Below are 20,523 nucleotides of genomic sequence, written 5' to 3' on the forward strand. Positions count from 1 at the left end.
GAAACCTGTCCTCTGATGCATGGCTTGCACCCTTTTTTTCGGCAGATGCAGGTGGGATAAGTTTGTGCTCCCCGTCGCTGCCTTCCGTGCCACGCAGTCTGGGTCCTCTCATTCCTCTTTGGGTTAAAGCCATACAAAGCCATACATTGGCTCACGTTGTGCAATAATGGCACCCATATGTGCTCTGGAGCTCATATCTGCCTGGACTACATTTTTATGACTTGTTTTGGACGCAGAGGACGGTCGCGACCTGCCTGCATGCTTTTCAGCCTTGGTTGAGATTGCACAGTGAAGCTTGGTGCGGCAAACAAGAGACTATGGGTTTAGTTTCGACAGCCACGAGTAGGTCCATGAATTTTACTCACACTGCCATTACTATGCTTTCATTCCTAAAAATATAGCCACTTGGCTCCCATCTGTCAGTTTGCTTTAAGAAAATATGTCCTGTTATACTTTTCTGTATTTTCTGGGTAAAATAAAGCCTTCATATGATTTTAATCCAGCCAGGTCAGCATCGTGTGTTCGTGCTCGCAGTTGGAGGTGCCTCGATTTGATTTGGCCCAGATATTTGCCATGCATTGTGTAGCATGCTTTCCATGGCACCAGGTCAGCTGAGGAGGAGAAGGGAGAAGTGACAGGACTTGTGAGATGTAATGGACGTCTTCACTGGGGCATGCTTTCTGAAGGGCTACTATCATTGTGGCTCATTTCATGCCTTGCTTTTCCCAGAGTCCTCTGTCAATTCACTAGGTGGCATGTTGGCCTGTCTTCCCTGCCTTTTTGCAAGTAAACAAAAGCATGTGACTAGGTGTTGGTGTGGAGCTGAAAATGGCAAATTCAAGCTGTTACAGACCTTCATCCTGCTGTTTTTGAACTATATCTTGAGTTTTATACTGATTTGACTGACCTTTGGTTGTGTAGGCTGGGTTGTCTCTAAATTCGCAGGTGAGGTTTGGCGATGGGTTTGCTGGGTTTGGTGATGTACCTACATGAAGGTCCTCCACTTATAGGATGGAGTATGGTGGCTCGCTAGATGGCCAGTGTGTGATTTTGAGTGGTATAAGCTACCTGGGGAGGGCATGCAAGCAGAAGAAGAAAGCAGATATCTGAGAACGCTGCTCAATGGAGGAGTCAACAGTTTCAGAAATTGAGGAGCAAATGGGTTTTTAAGTTGTCTTTGGAGGTTTTCCACTCACCCTTCAGTTATTGACGAGGTTTGTGTGATATATTTGACTGTCGATGAGCTACGGCGGCACCGAAAATTCACCTTTTACTCTGTCCGTCCCACTTCTGACCCCAACCTGCCAGCCAGAGTCATTTTAGCTGAAGTGTTTTCAGGTGTTTTAAGCTTTAAGGATCAGAGGCGGTAAAGTTCAGTTATCTGTTTTATTTGTTGGCTGAATATTCAAGGGCACCCCTGTGTCAAGCAGATGACAGCCAGCAGCATGTGAATGGTGAGGTATCATTAGTCTGCAGAATTTCTAAGTGCTGCTTTTTTCCTTCCTTGTGTAACTTTGTTTAAAGAAGATTAAAACACAAGTCAAAGTGTAAGGACTGGGGGGGGGCAGTCATAGTATAAACAATGAGTGAATCCATCTATGCATCCATGGCTTTCCTTGGCAGTGTTGTGGGGGTTTATAGCTTATCCCGATAGCTATGGACTCAAGGCAGGGAATAACCCAGGATGAGGTGCCCACATGGGAATAGATGATTGAATTAATTAATGACGACTTTTTGGAAGTGAGAGATTATTACATGTTTACAGAGGAGAGTAAGATCTAAAAGGGTTTAAAAATGTGATGCTAAGATGCTAGAATTCACATAGGTTACAGATGTAGGGAGGATGAGAGTTGGGGAGGGCCTTGAGATCCCAGTGCGATGTGTCTTGCAGATGTTCCCTTTTTCAGTTGAGCGGAAAGTACAGGCAGTGCGTTTGGTGTGACCAGCGTGTGACAGGCCGATAGCTGCATGCCGACACCGTGCTCCTTTTCTCGGAGCCGTGTTAATTGGGCTGCCAGACACCTTTGGTCTTTCCTTAAAAAAACTCCAATAGAGACGTTTCCACTGTGCTTCATGGCCCTGAACTGCTGTTCCCTCCACCTGACAGGCATCTCATCGCTGCAGTCAGGTTCCGTTCGCGCTGCTATTTTTAGACGTGCTTAGTGGGCGTGCTTTTGACTGAGCTCTGAGAGGGATTTGCATTTGCCTTTGAATCGAGCCGTCACGCATTTTTAAGAGACGGAGAAGCGCGGTGGTCACGACTGGAGCTGTGCAGCTTACTGCCCTGGTGATGCTACCAGCCCCTTTGTCCATTTTTAAATCAGTGATGACTTGGAAGGATGGAACATGGGGGTGGGTGGGGCAGAACTGAACAGGAGGGAAACGTTTGTTTTTTAGCAAAACCAGTGGTCAAAACCACATGCCAATCACCATCATTCAGTTTGTCGTTTTCCATGGAAATGGGTCAACAAGTTACCCAAGGCAGGATTAGTTATGTGTAACCACAATGCATTGTAAGAGCTCAGATATCCGGTAGACATTGACTGCAGGCTGTCACATAGGTAAACCTGTTCCTAAAAGGATATGTATATTTGTAAGACCGAGAGAAGCGGCCTGCTAAGTGCTCACTTCAAAGGCCTTTCACACCTGCTATTGATGCACGAGGCCATAACGTCTGTGCAGAAGCAGAACTTTGAAAGGAATACGTCCTGGCTTTTACTGGCTGCAGACAAGACGAAGAATGACTTCAAAAGGGAGGAGAGCTGAAGGATAAACGACTTCACGCTTTTAGAGATTTAAAAGGCCTTTCGAACAGGAAGTTCAAAAACACGAGCATTGCCTTGAGATGAGTCAATTGGCATGAATTCTGTGCTTCCGTCACATTCCCAAGCGAATATGCATATGTGCGCTTCTCTACAGAATGATAACGAATCGCAGAGTAGAGTAGGTCATCAGCGTCCCAATTATCTCATGTTCATTGCTGTATTTTAGTGATTTTGGTAACTTTGGGCTGATTGTTGCCTGTTAGCGCGGCAGCTGGTGTGTTTCTGGGAGTGAACTGTGATGATGGAGTGTATGTGGGTAAGTGGGTGGCCAAGGTCTGACCCCTGAGGTCCTCTTTGACTCTCTGTTTCCCCTTTCTTTCAGGTACCCACCGTGGCTGGGCGGCTGTGCAGATGCGGCTTCTTCACGAGCTGGTGTATGCCTCGCGCCGCATGGGCAACCCCGGCCTGTCCGTGCGACACCTGTCCTTCCTGCTGCAGACCATGCTGGACTTCTTGTCCGACCAAGGTCAGCTTCCACACCCGCTGTCCCGTGACAGTTTGCTCGTGGACCCATTCTGCCTGCTTTAGGGTTTTCCCATGGACCGGGGCGAATGGGTTTGCATTTGAAACTTGGCGAGTAAACAAACATCCTCTTATGATGCTGACTAATTTTTATATAACCTGTTATTGTGCGATTTGCCGAGAAGACACCTGCGAGGATCCTGAAGGCTTTAGATTTAGTGTTTCACAGTGAGATTTCGGCTGGCAGAATTTCAAAATTCAGTGCATCCCCAGAAACCTGCAAGGAATTTGTGCCTTATAGATTGATTGTGTGCGTGCGTGCGTGCGTGCGTGCGTGCGTGCGTGCGTGCGTGCGTGCGTGCGTGCGTGCGTGCGTGCGTGCGTGCGTGCGTGCGTGCGTGCGTGCGTGCGTGCGTGCGTGCGTGCGTGCGTGCGTGCGTGCGTGCGTGCGTGCGTGCGTGCGTGCGTGCGTGCGTGCGTGCGTGCGTGCGTGCGTGCGTGCGTGCGTGCGTGCGTGCGTGCGTGCGTGCGTGCGTGCGTGCGTGCGTGCGTGCGTGCGTGCGTGCGTGCGTGCGTGCGTGCGTGCGTGCGTGCGTGCGTGCGTGCGTGCGTGCGTGCGTGCGTGCGTGCGTGCGTGCGTGCGTGCGTGCGTGCGTGCGTGCGTGCGTGCGTGCCAGTGATTTATGAGGACCAGTGATTCTCCATCCCTACAATCATATGGGGTCCTGCCATCTGAATGTAGTTGGCTGGGAGTTCTTCTGTTGGTACAGCCCGTCTGCTTGGTCCTCTGATGTGACGTTGATGTGCGTAGTCCTCCAATGCAGCGAAATATTTAATCCTGCTAGGCACTGTGGGCTCTCTGATCTGATTTATTTTTTTTAATATCCCGCAGAAATCCCCATCCCTGATAGTCCGCTCATGTCACTGGGGAAGGCAGTAATGATCCATTTACACCAAAAAATATCCAAAATCTGTATTCCTCTGCTTTCTGAGACCAGGCGATTGCGTTTGACAGTTGACGGGGTGGTTTAATTTGCATGCTGTCATCTGTCAGTGCTAATCGTCTAAACTCCTGCAAATACCACAGCCCTATGAAAATGCTGGTCAAGTTAAATTCATTTTACCCTTCAAGCCAGGTGTGGGAACACCTGTGCTGATTTGGGGGGGGGTGCCCTCACCTTTTGTTGTGTATATCTTGTATGTTTGGTTTGTGCCTCTGGAGTAGAACGGGCTCCCTGCCCCATCCCCGACATCCAGTTTGCTTTGCACTGGGGTAGAAATGCCTGTTCCAGTGATACAAGGCAGCCAGTGAAACCCACTGGAAACAAGCGAACTCGTGTTTCCTGGATCTCCTTCCCATCCCCTGGAACACTGACACACAAGCGTTTGCTCGCCTCGCTTGCCTGCTAATCCCCTCTAACCAAGCTGGTCATGTAGGATGGGGACTGTGCAGCTGCCCTCTGTGTGCACGTGTGTCTGCAGATTTAACATGGGCCTCAGAGGATGTTCAAAGATGTCCTGAATCTCAAGCCCTCAGGGGTTTCTCTGATTCCTGGGAGCATTTTTCCATCACGGTTCTTACTTAGTGTTAAGGATCTGGTTGCCCGAAGCACCTTTTCTGCAAGTTGGTGATTCAGCTGGATTACTACTGTATAGTCTAGCAGTTCGGTTTGTGAGTGAGCATTCAGGAGTGTAGGTGCCGTACAGGTCTCTGCTGACACTAACAAAAGCTTGCCATTTGTACCATAGTGATAGATGGCCCATAGTACCTTGTATTCTTTCATACTTGGAACACCCTAGTGGTTTAACTGAACATTTGCACTTAGGGACTGAAACACTTTTCAATGTTTTTCACAGCAGTTGTTGAGACATGAAGCTGTCGAATCTTTATTATTATTTTTTAATTTGGTCCTTTAGTCATTTCTGAATTTTACTTTTGCTCATGAGAAATATATTAAAGTCTTAAATTTTGGTTATGACATCTCCATACGTAAAGCTGAATCTTTCAACTTGCTGCCATGACATTTAAACAGAACTTACAATTTTTATATAAGCAGCCCAGAAGCTTTAAGAAAGAGTTTTTAGCTCCCTAGTCAAGGGGATCAATAGCGTGTCATTCTTCATTTCCTATGGAATTTTAGTTGTTGAACAAATGGGGTTAGGGAGGCAGATGTGATACTGAAGGGTTGGGGAGAGGAGGCCTCTAGTTTATATGTCTTCACTTTGCAGGAGCTGCTTGGCTACATTTACTTGAAACAGGTTTGTGTAAGATGGTGAATTCAGAATAGCACTGCTCACTCTTATACCCTGCTGGGCATATGTACATTCAGTACAGCAACTCTCAAAGAGCACTCTGTGTGTTGTGTACCATGACAATAATAAGTAAATGACTATAGGACAGAGCAGTTTAGCACATTATGTATATCAATTGCATATAAATGTCCAGGAATCCCCTGGGGGAAACCTGTATATTGTTGCTGTACAATGAAAAATGTGTATCTCCCAAAATCCATTATTTAGAGTGTAAGAAAATGCATTTTCTCAGGAAGTACTTTACAGAGTAAACCTAAAACAACATAATAAGGCATCTTTAATCTCCACAAATGGAGACCTATCTTTTACACAGCTGTCAGTGAATGGGTTACTGTTTTAAATGAACATATGTGGATTGTTGCCTGTGGTGTAGATATGTCAGTGTCAGCAAGTTACAAAGTAATCTGACTTTGTATTCACAATTAACGATGATGTTATTCAGCTACCTGAAATAACCTTCTAGCTATTAATGTTAATTTCTTAAATTTATAAAGTATAAAATAATCCATTCAAAGGACTGTCATGAATGCAAACATAAATACTAGTTAAATGGCTAACTTCGTAAAACAGCTTTTCATTGGGCAATTAGATTTCGAACACTATCAGTAGACAGATGAGAAATGGCATATTCCATCTATAGTAAAAAGTCAAAATTATCAAAAAGTTGACATAAGCGGTTTCCATTCGACAGCATCTAACCAGGTCAGTTACAATTCAGAATCTTTGCAGAGTGTAGAACATAGGGCGTTTTTTGTATATCCCCAATGTGTTGAAAAGATTTAGATCTGTAATAAAATATCTGCGTATCTCCGTTCGGAAAAAAGAACGGAACAGAAACATTATGTTGGCGGAAGTGAGAGTAAAGTAACAGGTCCTATGAATTCAGTTTTTTGCTTTTTTATTACTTTGATCTGTTTTGGATTTTGAGTATGACTCCTTGCACCCAGTCTCTGTTGCTTGTATCCACTTTTGTCTCCAAAAGGCTGTATTTCTACCTAGTCTGCGCGTGTGAGTGAGTTTATTCTCGCTCGCTGTTTTACCATTATCCTTTTAAGGATTGTACAATAAACAAGTCTGCAACAAATTTAAATTTGCTATCCGCCTCATGATCTCTTCCAGTGCAACATGTTTATAATTTATTATTAAATCTGGCCAACAGATCAATCTTTTGTTTTCCACAGAATAAAAATAAAGATTTAACATTATTCCACTAATAAACTGGCAAGTTGTTTTACTGCCGGCACCGGTGATAAGATAAAACCTATATCAGTTATCAATCAGATTTTCTTGCTGTGCAGGAAATCTGGATGCGATAGCCTGTACCACTTTTGCTGACTTGTCAGTCTCCGAGTTGGGAACTGTATTTTCTGTGGGGCTGTGCTGGAGCCGTTTCAGCTTTTTTTTGTGGTGGAAATGTGCGTAACCAGTTCCGGATTGGGAAAAAGCCTGGCATGTTGGTGATATGGGGTAACATTTATTTTTACTTGGCAAGCTAGTCAGCTGTCCCTGAACTCTTGATTATTTCTACCATATCTAGCAAAAGAATTACTTTTTTAATGCTACAGTAGAGGGATGTTTCCTAAAAGCATCATAGCACAAAGATCAGACCTTTTATAAATGTTAACGAGCCTTTCTCTGCTATTCTGCATTTTGGAATTTTGCATGCCGGCATTGCTGCTTAGGGTGTCTCCCTGTAGCATGTGAGCGTAAGTGCTGTCGACCCAAAAATAAGAGGATTTTGTCCCCAGAAATCTATTATAACTGATTCTGGCATAACAGGTAACAGTTGAATTGGCACCTTTTTATTACAGAATAGCCTCCCTCAGATAGAGAGAAAGAAAGAATGACGAATTATGCAGTGCGGGTGGTAGAAGTGAAGTAAAAATGTGATTTATAAACATTGAAAGTGCATGATTCCATTCTGGGGGAACATTCCTGTGATGAGTCAAAGAAAGTCGGGTTAATGTGGAGACTGAAAGCACTGAGCAAATGAATGGCAGCAGGAACTCCAGAGCATCTTATCATCCATGGAGTCCTGACTCAGTCTTGTTTCAGAACTAGCCTTCTCATCTCCTTTTCCTTTACATTACCACCCTAGCAGTAAAGAACATGGCACTGGCTATGATGGACTGGAAAGATGCGTAGCATTTTTCTGCACACACTGAGGATCCTTTGTCTCAAAAGAACAGTGTAGTCTCTTATGCACTCCCAAATGTTTTGGTGCCATTCTGCCTGTCATTGATGTAGACTTTAAGTCTCATACAGTACTGTTCCATTTCCATTTCTCCTTGGATGGTGGAATCTGCAACAGAGGGTTGACCGAGAAAGGTGTGATTTTGTGAGGCCCTCCTGCTGCCCTGAGGACGCCTATGTCACATCTGATAACTCCTCAGCCCTCTCTTGCCTCTTGACTTCACCAGGGCCATCCACCTTGCCAGTTGCCATCTATCTTTTTTTTTATCCCTTACTTCCTTCATGTTGCTATTCTTCAGCCTGTACTCAATCCTCCCTTTGTATTCCCTCTACTCCTTCATGATCTTCCTCTTCCAATTCTCTTATGAACCTGACCTCCTTCCTCGTCCCAGTCAAGAATATTTTGATGTTTTTTGTATTCCAGGGCTTATTTGACATTATCTGGCAGACTACCAACTGTGTTCTGGGGAATAATAAGTCCAGGCAGAATTTCATTTAGTTAGTGATGCAGTAAGGACACCATCGATGTCCTCACCACACAGCCTACAAAACAAATGCTAGCTTGACAAGCAGCAAGCCGTTCTGCATAGCTTCCCATTGTCTCCCATTGTGATGTTGGTTAGTGTAGGTTTCTGCAACATTCTCCTTGTCCTGAGGTCTTCTTAAACTTCTCACGATCACCCTTTTACCAGTTAGCCTCAATTGACTGTGATAGATAAACAAGCATTTTAAAAATTAGATTTTTTTTGCAAGTTTAACGATGACGGAAATGTCAGATGGGAGCAGTGACTAATGACAAAACACACTCATTGATACGTCAAGTGGCTTGGCGTTGACTTTGGGTGCTCAGAGCTGCAAGTAACTCTGCATGCAAAAAATAAAATAAAAGATTATGACAGACTGACTCATGCAGCTCCTACTTCAATGAAAGCAAAGACACACAAAAATGTGATTTTTTTTTAACAGAAGAGTCCTCCGCGGCATGGCTTGTGATCACCCCCCCCCCCCCATCTTGTGCTCTGAGATAATTCGACATGGATGGAGCTTTAAACAAGCTATTTGCTAGAACTTTGTCCTTCCCGCTTTCAACATTTCCTTTTGCCACCAAACAATGCTCGAACTTCGCCAGGGTGAAGGTAAATTGTGCTCAGAAGGAAGTCTCCTTCCTTTGTAGTCCCGATTTGCTCTCTTCCACACGGCCCATTGAATACGGCTGCCGTAAGTAATTGTGAGAGGCGGTTGATCATAGTACAAAGGGAGAGGGTGGGAAAGATCAGATTGGTGTTTCCATGGAACTTCTCTTTTAGAACAGTCCTCCCAGACACAGCTGATAAAAGCAGGTGCTGAGCCTCTGGAAGAATTACACTTATTCAAAGGAACATATGCTTTGTGCAATTTACATGGCTGGATAATTTGAGTGACCTCGTAGTCCCTCTTTGAGGCTTTCATCAGCACGTCCCCTTACGTTAACCTGTACACTGCAGTCCCCGCTAGGTCGTTACCAGCTGCTGTGTTTTTTAGATGCGTGGCGAGATGTCTGCCTGTCTGTGAGGGCGTCGCAGCATGTCTGTATCCCTGGCAGTCACGGGATCGTCTGCAGTATTCAGCTGCAGGTGGCAGGGTTGGGCAGATACGCGTCGCTCGATATGTGTTATGCGATTTGGTATTGATATTAATAGTCACCTTCTGCCTTTAGAAGTCGTTGTGTTAGCTGTCTCTGCTAAGCGCAGCCATTGTCAGCAGGAACAGTACGGTGGCCAACGCAGGTATATCAAGCAGCTGGCGGATAGCGCATCTGAGAGGGTCAGAAGGCTGTGGTTGACGCCACCTTTCCTGCTGACGTCTGTGCAGCGTCTCCTGGGCAACGGCGGGAGCTGGGCGGGGGTGGAGGGGCTGCCCAGCCTGCCTGTCAGGTCCACGGGCCGGCTCCCATGTTTATGCGCCACTGTCTGTGGGGCTGTAAAGCAGTGCGGCGTTTAGCCTCTGGCCATGACAGCTTTGCTAGCGGGTATTTGAGATGTCAGTCGCCTGTCACCAGACGACAGCGATCCGTTCCTTTCCTGTTTGTGGCTCGTAGACTTATTCATACCTGACCCGTGTTCCTTTGCCAACACTCTGGGTTGTCGTTGTGCTTGTATGTTTCTAGTTTTCTGCTCTCGACTCCAAATTTCTTAAACTTTCCATTCATCATTTGTTTGCTTGTTACTGTTTGTGTCCTGTTAGCAGTGTACTTCAAGTGGCAGCAGACAGTATGTCTTCCCTGACAGGTGTTAGGCCTCGCTTCCATGGCAGCGGCATGCTGTCAGACCATGCTCACATCCCGGCCCCTTCCGTTTTGGTTTATTCTCCCCATCTTGGGGTTAGTTAAATATGCAGAGTTTGAGTTGCGTGGTTTACAGCAGGACTTTCGCTGAATATTGAAGCTGCACTTTAAAGAAAAAAAAAAAAACTATGAGAATGGCTTTGTACTATACTTCAGACAAAGAGGGAGGGAACATGCACTGATGACAGTGTGTTGCTGCACCCAGCACACGACAGACCACCTCTGGGATGAGAGTGCAGCCCTGTGGCGGGCGATACCTCAGCACTACACTAGTCCGAATGGAGTACTAACCCTGCCACCAACCCCCAAATTTTCCCTATAAGTTGGAGGACCTGCTTGCAGGGCTGGATGTAGATTAACGTCACACTCAGGACACAACAATTAAGGGCCTTGCTCAAGGGCCCAACAGAGAGGAATTACTCCGGGCATTCACAGGATTCAAACCAGCAACCTTCCGATTGCTGGCACAGATCCCTAGCTTCAGAACTGCCACTCCACCTTTGATAGCCACCTACTGACAGATTTCAGATAATCCTTTTGCTAATTCCCCAGATAACGTATCTTTGACCCAGTAACCAACTGTTCAGTTCTCTGGCTGAGCAGACTGCAAAATGGCATGAGGGGGTTGAATTCCATCTCGCTGCAGAAATATTAAATGCTTTAATACAGACAGGATCATTCATTGACAACTGTCTGTCTTCACATGTAAATTTGAGCCACTAGTATGCATAAAGGTACTTTAAGTGGGATATCGTGCATATGTGCTATGTCCTGTCAGTTGTTCTCATCATTTTGGTAGGTTGCTTAGCAGGTCTATACCCTTCTTTTCCTCACTTCTATTTTTGAAAGCATAAGGACTCAGGACCTCAAAAGCACTGACATAATAGGATATAAGTTTGACTGTTGGGCTGACAAGCTCCTTGGACGCCTTTATGTTCGGTTGTGCAGCATGCTCTCACCTGGAGATGACATCATGCATGCTTTAACATCTATATGCAGCTTTAACACACCGCGACTCAGTGTTACATTGTTAATATTATATTACTCTCTATATACATTAACAGAAATCAGCCTTTCCTGAAGCAGCTTGTGGAGTATTCATGCCCGGTGACGTGACCGGTAATTAGGGGTAGATATCGACATGCCTCCCATGGTGTGACTGGGCTTGTGTGATTGCCGATGATGCCGTCCCACTGCACATGGCAAAGAGTTCCGTCAGGTTCTATCAGTGTAATGTACAGTTATTACTTTAACTGCTGGAGGATCCCCAATTTGCAGCCAATGGAAACGACTGTTAGAACCCCCAGCAACCTTTTTACATCTTCTCTGGCTGCTACCTGTCAGGATTTCTTACTGCAGTGGTGTGTTTCACTCCAGCATGTTCTCTGGATAACTTTGAGGAACTTCCAAGCTTTTGCTATATCTGTTATAGATAGTCTCTGGCTGATACTGCCTTTCTGAAATGTAATGTGATTTTCAACGGGGGATTTTAGTGAACTTGTCCACACCACTCTGATTGCACTGCACCATGGTCACTCCTAAGATCCAATAAGCATTAAATTGCTCAACTTTTGAAGGGTGTGGCTGAGAAGCAACACCAATAAGTCTGTTTGGTTTTTGTACAGATTTATGGTTTTCTAGTACAGATCTCACTGCAAATGCAAATTATATCCAGTCAGAATAGAATCCGATTTATCGTGTGAAAGGGGAGTAACTTTATAAGGGATCGTAGAGTCAGAGCTCTCACACAAGAGTATGATGGGTCACAACTGCCTGACAGCAGGTGAGAATGATGAAGAGCATTTCCTGGAAGATCATGGAGGTGGCCGGTGAGCTGAAGAAAGAATGGAAAATGTGTTGGATCAGATCTAGTGTCTGCAGTTACTGTTGTCCCATGGCTGACTGTTCTTTCAAGGCTCGGTTTATTTCATTGCCCTGTCTGTTGCAACATCCATATGAAATAAAATACACTGACTGTGTACTCCAGATATTCCCGCTGACAGTCCTGGCAGGTATGAACACATTATTTTATCTGTAGTCTCTCTCCTGCAGTAAATGGACACCGATTCCTGTGAGCTCACATGAGATTCCTCCAGTTGCTCCAGTTTCCTGCTGCAGCCCCAAAGCATGAGATTTAAATCTGTAAATAGCATGTGATTTTCTGTGTGGGTGTGACCCTGTGCCCAGTCATGGACTGACTGTACACACAGGCTGTATTCATTCCCCCCCATCCGTCTTCCAACTTCGTATTCCCTTGTGGAGTGGATGCATTACGGTGTTATCTTCCTAGCCATGGCTGTAAATGAGAGAATGGGAGTTACCTGTTTCTATAGCAACTGTGAGTGTTTCTGTCTAGGAAGCCAGCTTTTGTAGATTTTGAATAATCGTGTGCCTGTCAGCTAACCAGGGTGTGGTTGTGTGGATTAGGTGTGTGTCCATGTCCTGAAGGTCGTTGGCTTGTCCTGTGGCCGGCAGAGTAATTTTATGGCTGTTAGGCCCTTGAGCAAGATCCTCACCCCTACTAACTGCTCCAGGCCACCTGAAAAATGGCTGGCAACTTTGCTCTCATTCCTGTGTACATGTGCTCGTTCAAATGGTAAACAATGCATTGTTATTATAAATGTTATTCTAGGTTTCCCCAAACTTATGCATGGCATGGAATTAAAAATTTATAAATTCAAAAATCTGCAGATGGCCACCCTTAACCTGTGTACACTAGCGAATGCTTGCTTTTTTTAATCGTGTAGGGAGGGTGTCGGAATATTTTTTATATAATATATAAAAACATAGTTTTGTGGCATTTTAGTGGAGTTTGGGGATTTCGTTTGTTCATTATATCATGAACAGACCTGCGTCTGCATTTTAGTCATCTCTCCAGCTCGGCTTTGCTGTGCTCAAGTACGCAGTAACCGGTGAGGATGGAGCCCAGCCATTTAGGGTATGACGTGTCCCCGGCATGCGGCGGATGTCAGGGACACTTTCCAGGATGTATTTGCGAGGCATCAGGCGGGACCAGCATGATGACACAGGGCTGTCGTAAAGGTTTTATTGGTAAACTGTTAAAATCTCATCGGCAGTCTCGAAGGCCATGCTGCAATAGAAAGGCATGCCCAATGATCTACAGGCGTGGGGTAATTTGCCTCGTTAAATTTGTATTACACACTATAGATTAACTTTCCTGAGCGCAAGTGCCACTTAAGCAGCATGAAGGGGAATGTGCGGCAGTAAAACGCCCTGGTTTGATCAGTGAGAACGACAGCGTGTCCTGGTGGTCACATCCTGGCCAGGGGCACTCTTGCTTAAGCTCCTCCCCACCGCAACTGGAGGGCCCTCTTTGATGATTTCCCATTTTTGCACCCTTCCAGAGAAAAAGGAGGTCACCCAGAGCCTGGAGAACTACACCTCCAAGTGCCCCGGGGGAATGGAGGTCATCGCCCTGCCTGACGGGCTAAAGCTGCCACCTGTGCCATTCAGCAAGCTGCCCATCGTCAAGTGAGTTTGGGGGCCTGTCCCTGCCCTGCCTTCGCACCCCCCCCCCCCCCCCCGCACCCCACGTATAGTTCATTATTTAACAGCTGAGTGTGGTAAACTATCAGTAAAACATGTTTTTCCACCTGGACATTGTGCTGGACAAGGTTCATTCCCAAATTGTCCTACTTGCTGCTTCTCCAAATTTTGCAAATGGCTCTCTGTCATAAGTTTTTTGCAATTTAAATTGTGCTTTGGTAGCTTTATTTATACCGGAATGCGGTGTTCCTGCCCTAACGTGGATGCGTCGCTCTCCCGCCTTTTGTTTTAAGCCTGTTTCCCTAGAGAAACGACGCTTTTTCATTTTTGTTTACTGTCTGTTCTGCTTGGATTTCGAGCTGCAGCTCGTAGGTTAAATAAAGTGCTGCGTTCTATGATCTCGGCTTTCGTTGTGGCGAGAGGTGGCGCTTCCAGCTGTGTGTCTTACTGCCAGATAAAATTAATTTAACACAAACACAGACGTTTAATCTAAAGATCCTGCTGGAGAGGCAGCCAGTCGATAAGCATCTTTTCAAAAGCACAGCCTCTCCCTGTCTCACCGCATTTACTCGGTGATGTTTTTCTCAATTATTCAGGAAAATCTTGTAATTTGTGGACTGATCTCTCTCTCTCTCTTTTTTTTTCAAATATATGTTTAGCTAGATTCTTTAATTTATCATAAGTTCATTTAGTAATTAGAGTTTTTCCTCATGAGCCTGGAAGGCTCTAATTTTTTATGGATCCAACGTTAAAGCACTCCGGATGAGGAAATTAATCAAATGCTTTTGAAATATTAAATTATCATAAGATATTTTATATTTGAATGGCTCGATTTTGGTCCGTGTTGATTTGGAATTGTTCTGTCAGTCACTCCAGCCAGATTTTGCTTGCTCTTCAGGCAGGGCTATGAATATATGATTTGTCGTGAGGAAAAGGTCCAAGCTGGAACTTTCTCCTCCTCACTCTGTGTCCGCTGTGTGTCCATGGGCTGTTCCCCTGAGGCAGGAAAGCACGTAGCCAAAGCGCGTGTGTATTTGTGCTCAGGGAGCATGTATGCCCCCCCCATACCAAATCAGCTTGCATGCATTACTCTGTTCCCCATGGAATTCATGTCATCAGCTCCCCCCTCTCCGCAGCCTGTCTTCTGTCATGGACAGGATCCCTGAAATTTGACTGATGGCAGACTGGCCGGAGTGTCCCTCATGGCTGACCCCATTTGCGCTGCGATGCAGGCTTAATTCGAGGTGTTCTCTCCATCTCCCCATGCAGGTCGGTGAAGCTCCTGAACCTGCCAGTCAGCCTGCGTCCCCGCAAGCTGAAGGGCCTCCTGGGACAGAACATGGCCACCAAAAGCCCCTTTATTTATTCCCCGATCATCATACACAACCGTGGAGAGGAGCGCTGCAAAAAGATAGGTGAGCACCGACCCCATGGGTATCTCCTTGAAGTTTGGCATCCAAGGGACACCATGCTTTCTGGAAACTTCTGTTTGCTGACTTGCGAAATAACTTTTAACAAATTGAATCCTCCTTTACTACACTTTAGAAAGTGGTGGTTGCCTCGGAGCATTTTGAATAATATGTACAATTAATGGTAAGATGCTGCTCATTCCTGGGCAATACTGAAAGTACAGTAAAAATAATTACATGGTTTCTTATTCCTAAAACATGGTAGGGTTAATGCTTTTATAAGTAACTTTGCAAGATGTTTTAGAGCATCATTATTATGTAGAATTTAAACATCTAGGGATGTTTTTGACCTGGAGAGTGAAAGTGAAGCGGGGGCAAGGTTATTTACTAATTTGAGTCCTGTTTGCATACAACGGTCCATAATAGGAATACAACAAAATGTGAATAAACGTGCTAACTGTCATTGGAAGTGGAGTATAGCATTCAACACCTGCATGTATGAAGCATGGCATTGGTGAAATGCTGCCATTTGATATTTAATTTATAATAATTTTTTTGGGGGACTCTTATTCTGAACAGCACCGGCACATGTTCATTGCCACTTAAGATGTGCTATGTAAGTTTTTCCTGATGGACTCAGGGTAAATAAGAATCAAAAACCAGATATGAGAGCACAGAAGGAAAATTTACTCATTCACTCATTCAAGTTACTCAAGTAACTTGATTCGTCTTATAGCTGGAGTAAATAATTTGCCTCAGTTATTAGAATGTGTGTGTGTGTGTGTATATATCTCCTCCCAATCTTCACCCGATGTGTCTGTAGCTTATTTTCTGCTGGAAATGAGAAGCGCAGGAGAGCAGCAGGAAATCGGACGACGAAGGGAGGAGCCTGGAACCTTCCGAAGTCATTATATGTTAATCTGAGGCTGTTTGTTTGGCTGAGGCCCCCACAGAGGGGCACCTTAATTAAGGCACGTTGTTGCTCTCTTCCCTTCCGGACCAATGTGTTCTGCTTGTGATTTCCCAGGATGCTCTGGTCAGGGGGGTTGCCATGCGGGATGCTGGCAGGCATTGAGCCAAGGGTTTGGGGAAGCGAGTCATGCAGCCTGGCACGCTTTTCTTTAATGAAAAAGTCATCCAGTGTAGCCGGCGTTTGTGGTAAGCTAAGAAGGATGCAGGCCTCCCATGCTCAGGTGCAGTGTCTGCTATGCTTGGCTCATGTAGGTCGCTTGGAGAGACCCTTAATGGGGTGAGAGTCCTCGGGCTGCGGGGTGCCGAATCACATCTTCGTGTGGGGCTGGGCAGCTCAGCGCAGGCACCCGTCACATGCCTCATCGCCTAGCTACGCACAGCGGCCTGCTGTGGCGCTGCGTCTGAAACAACACTAGGATACAGCAGATTTCCGATTTACCCCTGAAAGTATTAAGGCATCTGCTTTGCTGGCAACCGGCAGCTTCCCTAAAAGAAGGTGTAATGTCTCCAGGACGGTCTCGCATGAACGGCAGTGTCCCTCTCCAGCTTTCGTTTGCCCACATGTTGGAGAAATGGGCTGCTCATGGGCACGTGCTAAGCTGCCAGCTAACTGGCTAACATGCTGCAGTTCCCATGTTTCCCAGTAATCCTGGTCCATGCCTGATTGCCTTTCCTGGCAGCCCCGAATCATTTCCAAGCTTTCACCGATTAAAATTTATTATATATATATATATATATATATATATATATATATTTTTTTTACGTTTCCTTTAGGAAAATATTTTGTTGCCATTACCGTAACAAGTCAGTAGTGGAAGGGCAGCATGATGAACATGGCCGATTTGGTTGAATTGAAGTGACCATCATTCCCCCACCTCACGGCTTCCGCTGAGTGCCGGATTCTGTAGTATGTGCAGGTATCTTAAGGATACTGGGCCTAAAGCCTACGCAGCATTATGAGGGTACTGGAGCTTTTTATAGTCTAGGGCTCGGTTGGTGTAGCTTCCCTCTGGAAATCTCTTTGCAGTATTATTTTTCTGTGAATAGTATGACTTCCAGGCATTTTTATATTTAAATTTTTAAATGGTTAATTTTTTTTCATGTGGGACTCACCATTATAAGCTGGCAGACATTTCTTCTGTCGCTCAAAAATGGAGGCCTGGAGAAATTTACCGTGTCCCTTAAGGTGTCCTGTTCTGAGAGGCAGATTGATGCTGAGCTGTAAAATGGGTATTTTAAGAGTTTTTCTGTAATTGCTTGGAGACTTGGTTTAAGATTTGCCGGTATCTCCTGGTGCCTCCGTTCGAAATTGTGGCTGATATTAGCGGCGTGAGTGTAGAGGTGTGAGTGGTACTCATCGCAGATGTTCGGCCCGTCGTACTGAGGTGTGTCGGAGGGCCTTGGCTGGGATCCTCCCCCAGGCCCTCGCTCACGGCCACTCGGCCAGTGCTTACCTCCCTGGCAGGCGGTTATAGGGCAATGCAGGCTTGTCTGAAAGGCAAGAGGGAATGAATGTTAAGAGTTACACAAAGAATCCCTGTGCTGGAAAAGGACAAGAGCTCAAATTTGCAGTAACCCCCCCCCTTCCCCTCCTGCTGCCTTTTTTGCACAAAATGAAGCCCCCTCCTTTCCCCAAGTGCCACAGCTGGCCCTTGGCCCCCTCCCCCTTGTTGGAGGTGGATGAACCAGCTGTCCTTCACTAGGGGAAGCTTTCAATCGCCGCATGCTACTCGCTCATCCGCAAGAGGCGATTTGGGTTATTTAAAAATAACCGCATTCATAATGGCTTGCGGTTGTGCACTCAGAAGGATGCATTGCCTTCCCGAAAGCAGTGTAGATAAGTGGCTTGTGGCCCATCTTCGTGTTTTAGGAGAGTGCTTTGGCTCAGGCAACATACTATGGGCTTTTCTACTTGGACGTGTCCGTGGTCCCACGCTAGCCAAAGCTGTCCATTAACCACACGTCGTTAAACAGGCACTTACCATCTACTCTGCTATCGTTGGATTTTGTTCATATGTGCCCAATTTTGTGGTTCTGTCACTATCAAACACCTGTCGTCTGGGTCTTAGTGTAGTTTTAAGATGTAATTCTCAATGACAGATGAATTTAGTGGTGGACGCTGAATAACTTGATTTTTCTAGTATTTAATATGCTGGCCATTATGTTAATTTAAATCATATGTGGGAAATCTGTTTTGCTGGCCAGGTAGAGGTCATCCATCAACCCAGGCTCAGTGCTATGCAGTGGCGGTGAATCTCCACAGGCATTGGAGCCTCCTGCAGATCTTTTGAACTGGCTATTGTTCCTCATTGCGGCTACAGTGTTGCTCCCTGTCTCTGTTCATCATGAGACAAGACGGCTGGAGATGCGTGAGCCTTGTAAGTTAGCAAATAAAGCAGAAATGAAACAACATGTTTTCATGTGAGAATTACCTGCCGGTTTTGTTGCCAGTAGAGCTGCATGTTCCTCAGTGTGGAAGCAGCCGTGAAATTAACGGCTCCACTGTCAGCCATGTGTTGGAGGAATTCTCATTATGCATTACCTGTCTTCCATCTCATTAGCCGTCTAATGAGGCTGAGACCTTACCTGTTGTGAGAACTAGTTTATGCTTTCATATGCACCCCCCAGTCTCTACCATGCCTTCCTTGACTAGGCATGCTCCTTATCAGTTGAGTGATGTCTGGAAATCCTACTCAGAGCTCCATGCTTTATTTTTTTTTGGTTGGTTGGGTTGGCTGACCATATGAAGGATCCTGCTGTCAGCAGTCCGTGATTTATCTTTGGTGTCAGAGCCCACCGATCGTGGTGCGACCCGCTCCAAGGGTTACACAGTTTTGTTTTTCTTTTATCAGTTTCATTTTTTTTTACGTCAGTTTTACTTCTGTTGTTGTTGTTACCCTCCTTAGTTTTCGCCGCATTTTGCTCACCTTTCAGAAATAATGGCTTCTTTCAGGGGCTGTCAGTTTTGGTCTTTGATACAGCTGCAGGAAGATTGTAACTCAAGCTTAGAATCTTGGAACAGGCAGGCATGAAGACCCAGACTGGAGATGGGACATTGTGGAGGGACAGTGTCTATTTAGTCCTCAGGTGTCTCCTTTGAGGGACACTTACTAATAACAACAAACAATAATTTAGGGATGCTCATGTGAGTTTTACAAGTAAAATAGAACAAAAGTGCTCTGAGGACAGAACGAAAAATGATGGCTCAGAGATATCACCAATCAGATTGTAGAGGAGGTGGGTCCAAGTCACTAGAGGGGGCGGGACCAACCAATCAGATGTCTTGGTCCTATCTCCTCTTGTTGCGTGGACCTACCTCCTCTACAATCTGATTAGTTATCTCTCTGAACCAGTCATTTTTTTTTGTTCTGCCCTCAGAACATTATTGTGTAAGTAGAACTGTCATGAGTGGAATGTGATTGTTTGTGCGAAGAGTCCGTTTCCGTGGTTTTCTTACTGGTACTGAAGTGCATCTTCTGTTTAGCAGTTGATGTGTGTAGAGAGTTCTTTGGTGTAGCTGGGAACATGCTTGCCGATTCTGCTTCCAGTAGAAGGCTTGCTCCCCGGCGCCAGAGGCTATAGGCCGCTTTGGACCTGGTGCTCGGAGACTAGATCCATCACGGCTTGTTGAGGTGTCTTACTCTATGAGTGCGGACTGCAGTAAAGCCCCTGAGTCAACGGATTGCGTGCGGAAGATGATACAGGGACTGCTGACTGTGCTTAGAGAGCAGTAGAGAGAGACGGTGGGGGGAGACAAAGTGTGCGTCTCCCCTAATGGAACGTGCCGCCTGTCATGACGCGCCCCAGAATAACTGAGCTTTTAATGACTCCTGACAGATGCAGTGCAGCAGGGTTTGCAGCGCTCTTCTGCACGCCTCTACATGTGCCTCATTCCCTCGCTCTGTTTGGTGGAGCAGGTGTGGCTGGAGCTCTTCCAGATGATCACACTTGTTCCAGCCTCCTAGACTAACCCCCCCCAGTGCCTTTCCACAGCTGCCGAGCCAGACTGCTCTACCTGGAACAGTAGCTGAGCTGCTTTGGTACCATCGTAGCGGACCAGCAAACAGGCAAATGTGATGTAAAGGAACAGGCTGAGTGAAATAAGGGTTCTTTTTTTGGCCTCTTTCTGGAGAACCTCCAATGTAACCTGCAGCCTTTCCTGTGTCTTTCATGGAAAGCGGAGTGTGCTGCTGCCTCCTGGAGTTTACTCCCCTTTATCTGTGCACCTGGGCTTCCGGAAGCTCATCAGAGTTACAGCCTCAGCTGTAGTGCTTGTCGATGAAAATTATATCAGCTTGTGCTTAAAATGGCAGGCATTGGATTTGGCTGTGTAGCCAAATGGTGAGCACTGCAACCCGCCCCCCCTCCCCATGGTGCCTCGGGCCCCCGGCCAGTGAGACGCAGTGTTCATGTTCGCTGTCAGTGCCAACTGTTGTCAGGAGGGGATGAGGACAGACCAGAGGGGTTCTGCTCTGGCTTTTCTTTATCTCATGGTGTCACTTCCCTTCGGCCCTGACTA

At 45.9% G+C, this 20,523-nt stretch overlaps 1 protein-coding gene across 5 annotated transcripts in view; it reads left to right on the top strand.

Annotated features, from left to right (window-relative positions):
* Positions 1 to 20,523, top strand: part of trappc9 (trafficking protein particle complex subunit 9) — a 197,094-nt gene that overhangs the window by 18,252 nt on the left and 158,319 nt on the right. For all 5 annotated transcript variants that reach the window (XM_048993811.1, XM_048993812.1, XM_048993809.1 and 2 more), the window contains 3 exons: positions 3,148 to 3,291; positions 13,482 to 13,608; positions 14,893 to 15,038. In XM_048993811.1, the coding sequence (XP_048849768.1) occupies positions 3,148 to 3,291; positions 13,482 to 13,608; positions 14,893 to 15,038 (417 nt within the window). The remainder of the gene's footprint in view (positions 1 to 3,147; positions 3,292 to 13,481; positions 13,609 to 14,892; positions 15,039 to 20,523) is intronic.

The sequence above is a fragment of the Brienomyrus brachyistius genome, chromosome 23, assembly GCF_023856365.1.
Source record: "Brienomyrus brachyistius isolate T26 chromosome 23, BBRACH_0.4, whole genome shotgun sequence".
Lineage (NCBI taxonomy): Eukaryota > Metazoa > Chordata > Actinopteri > Osteoglossiformes > Mormyridae > Brienomyrus > Brienomyrus brachyistius.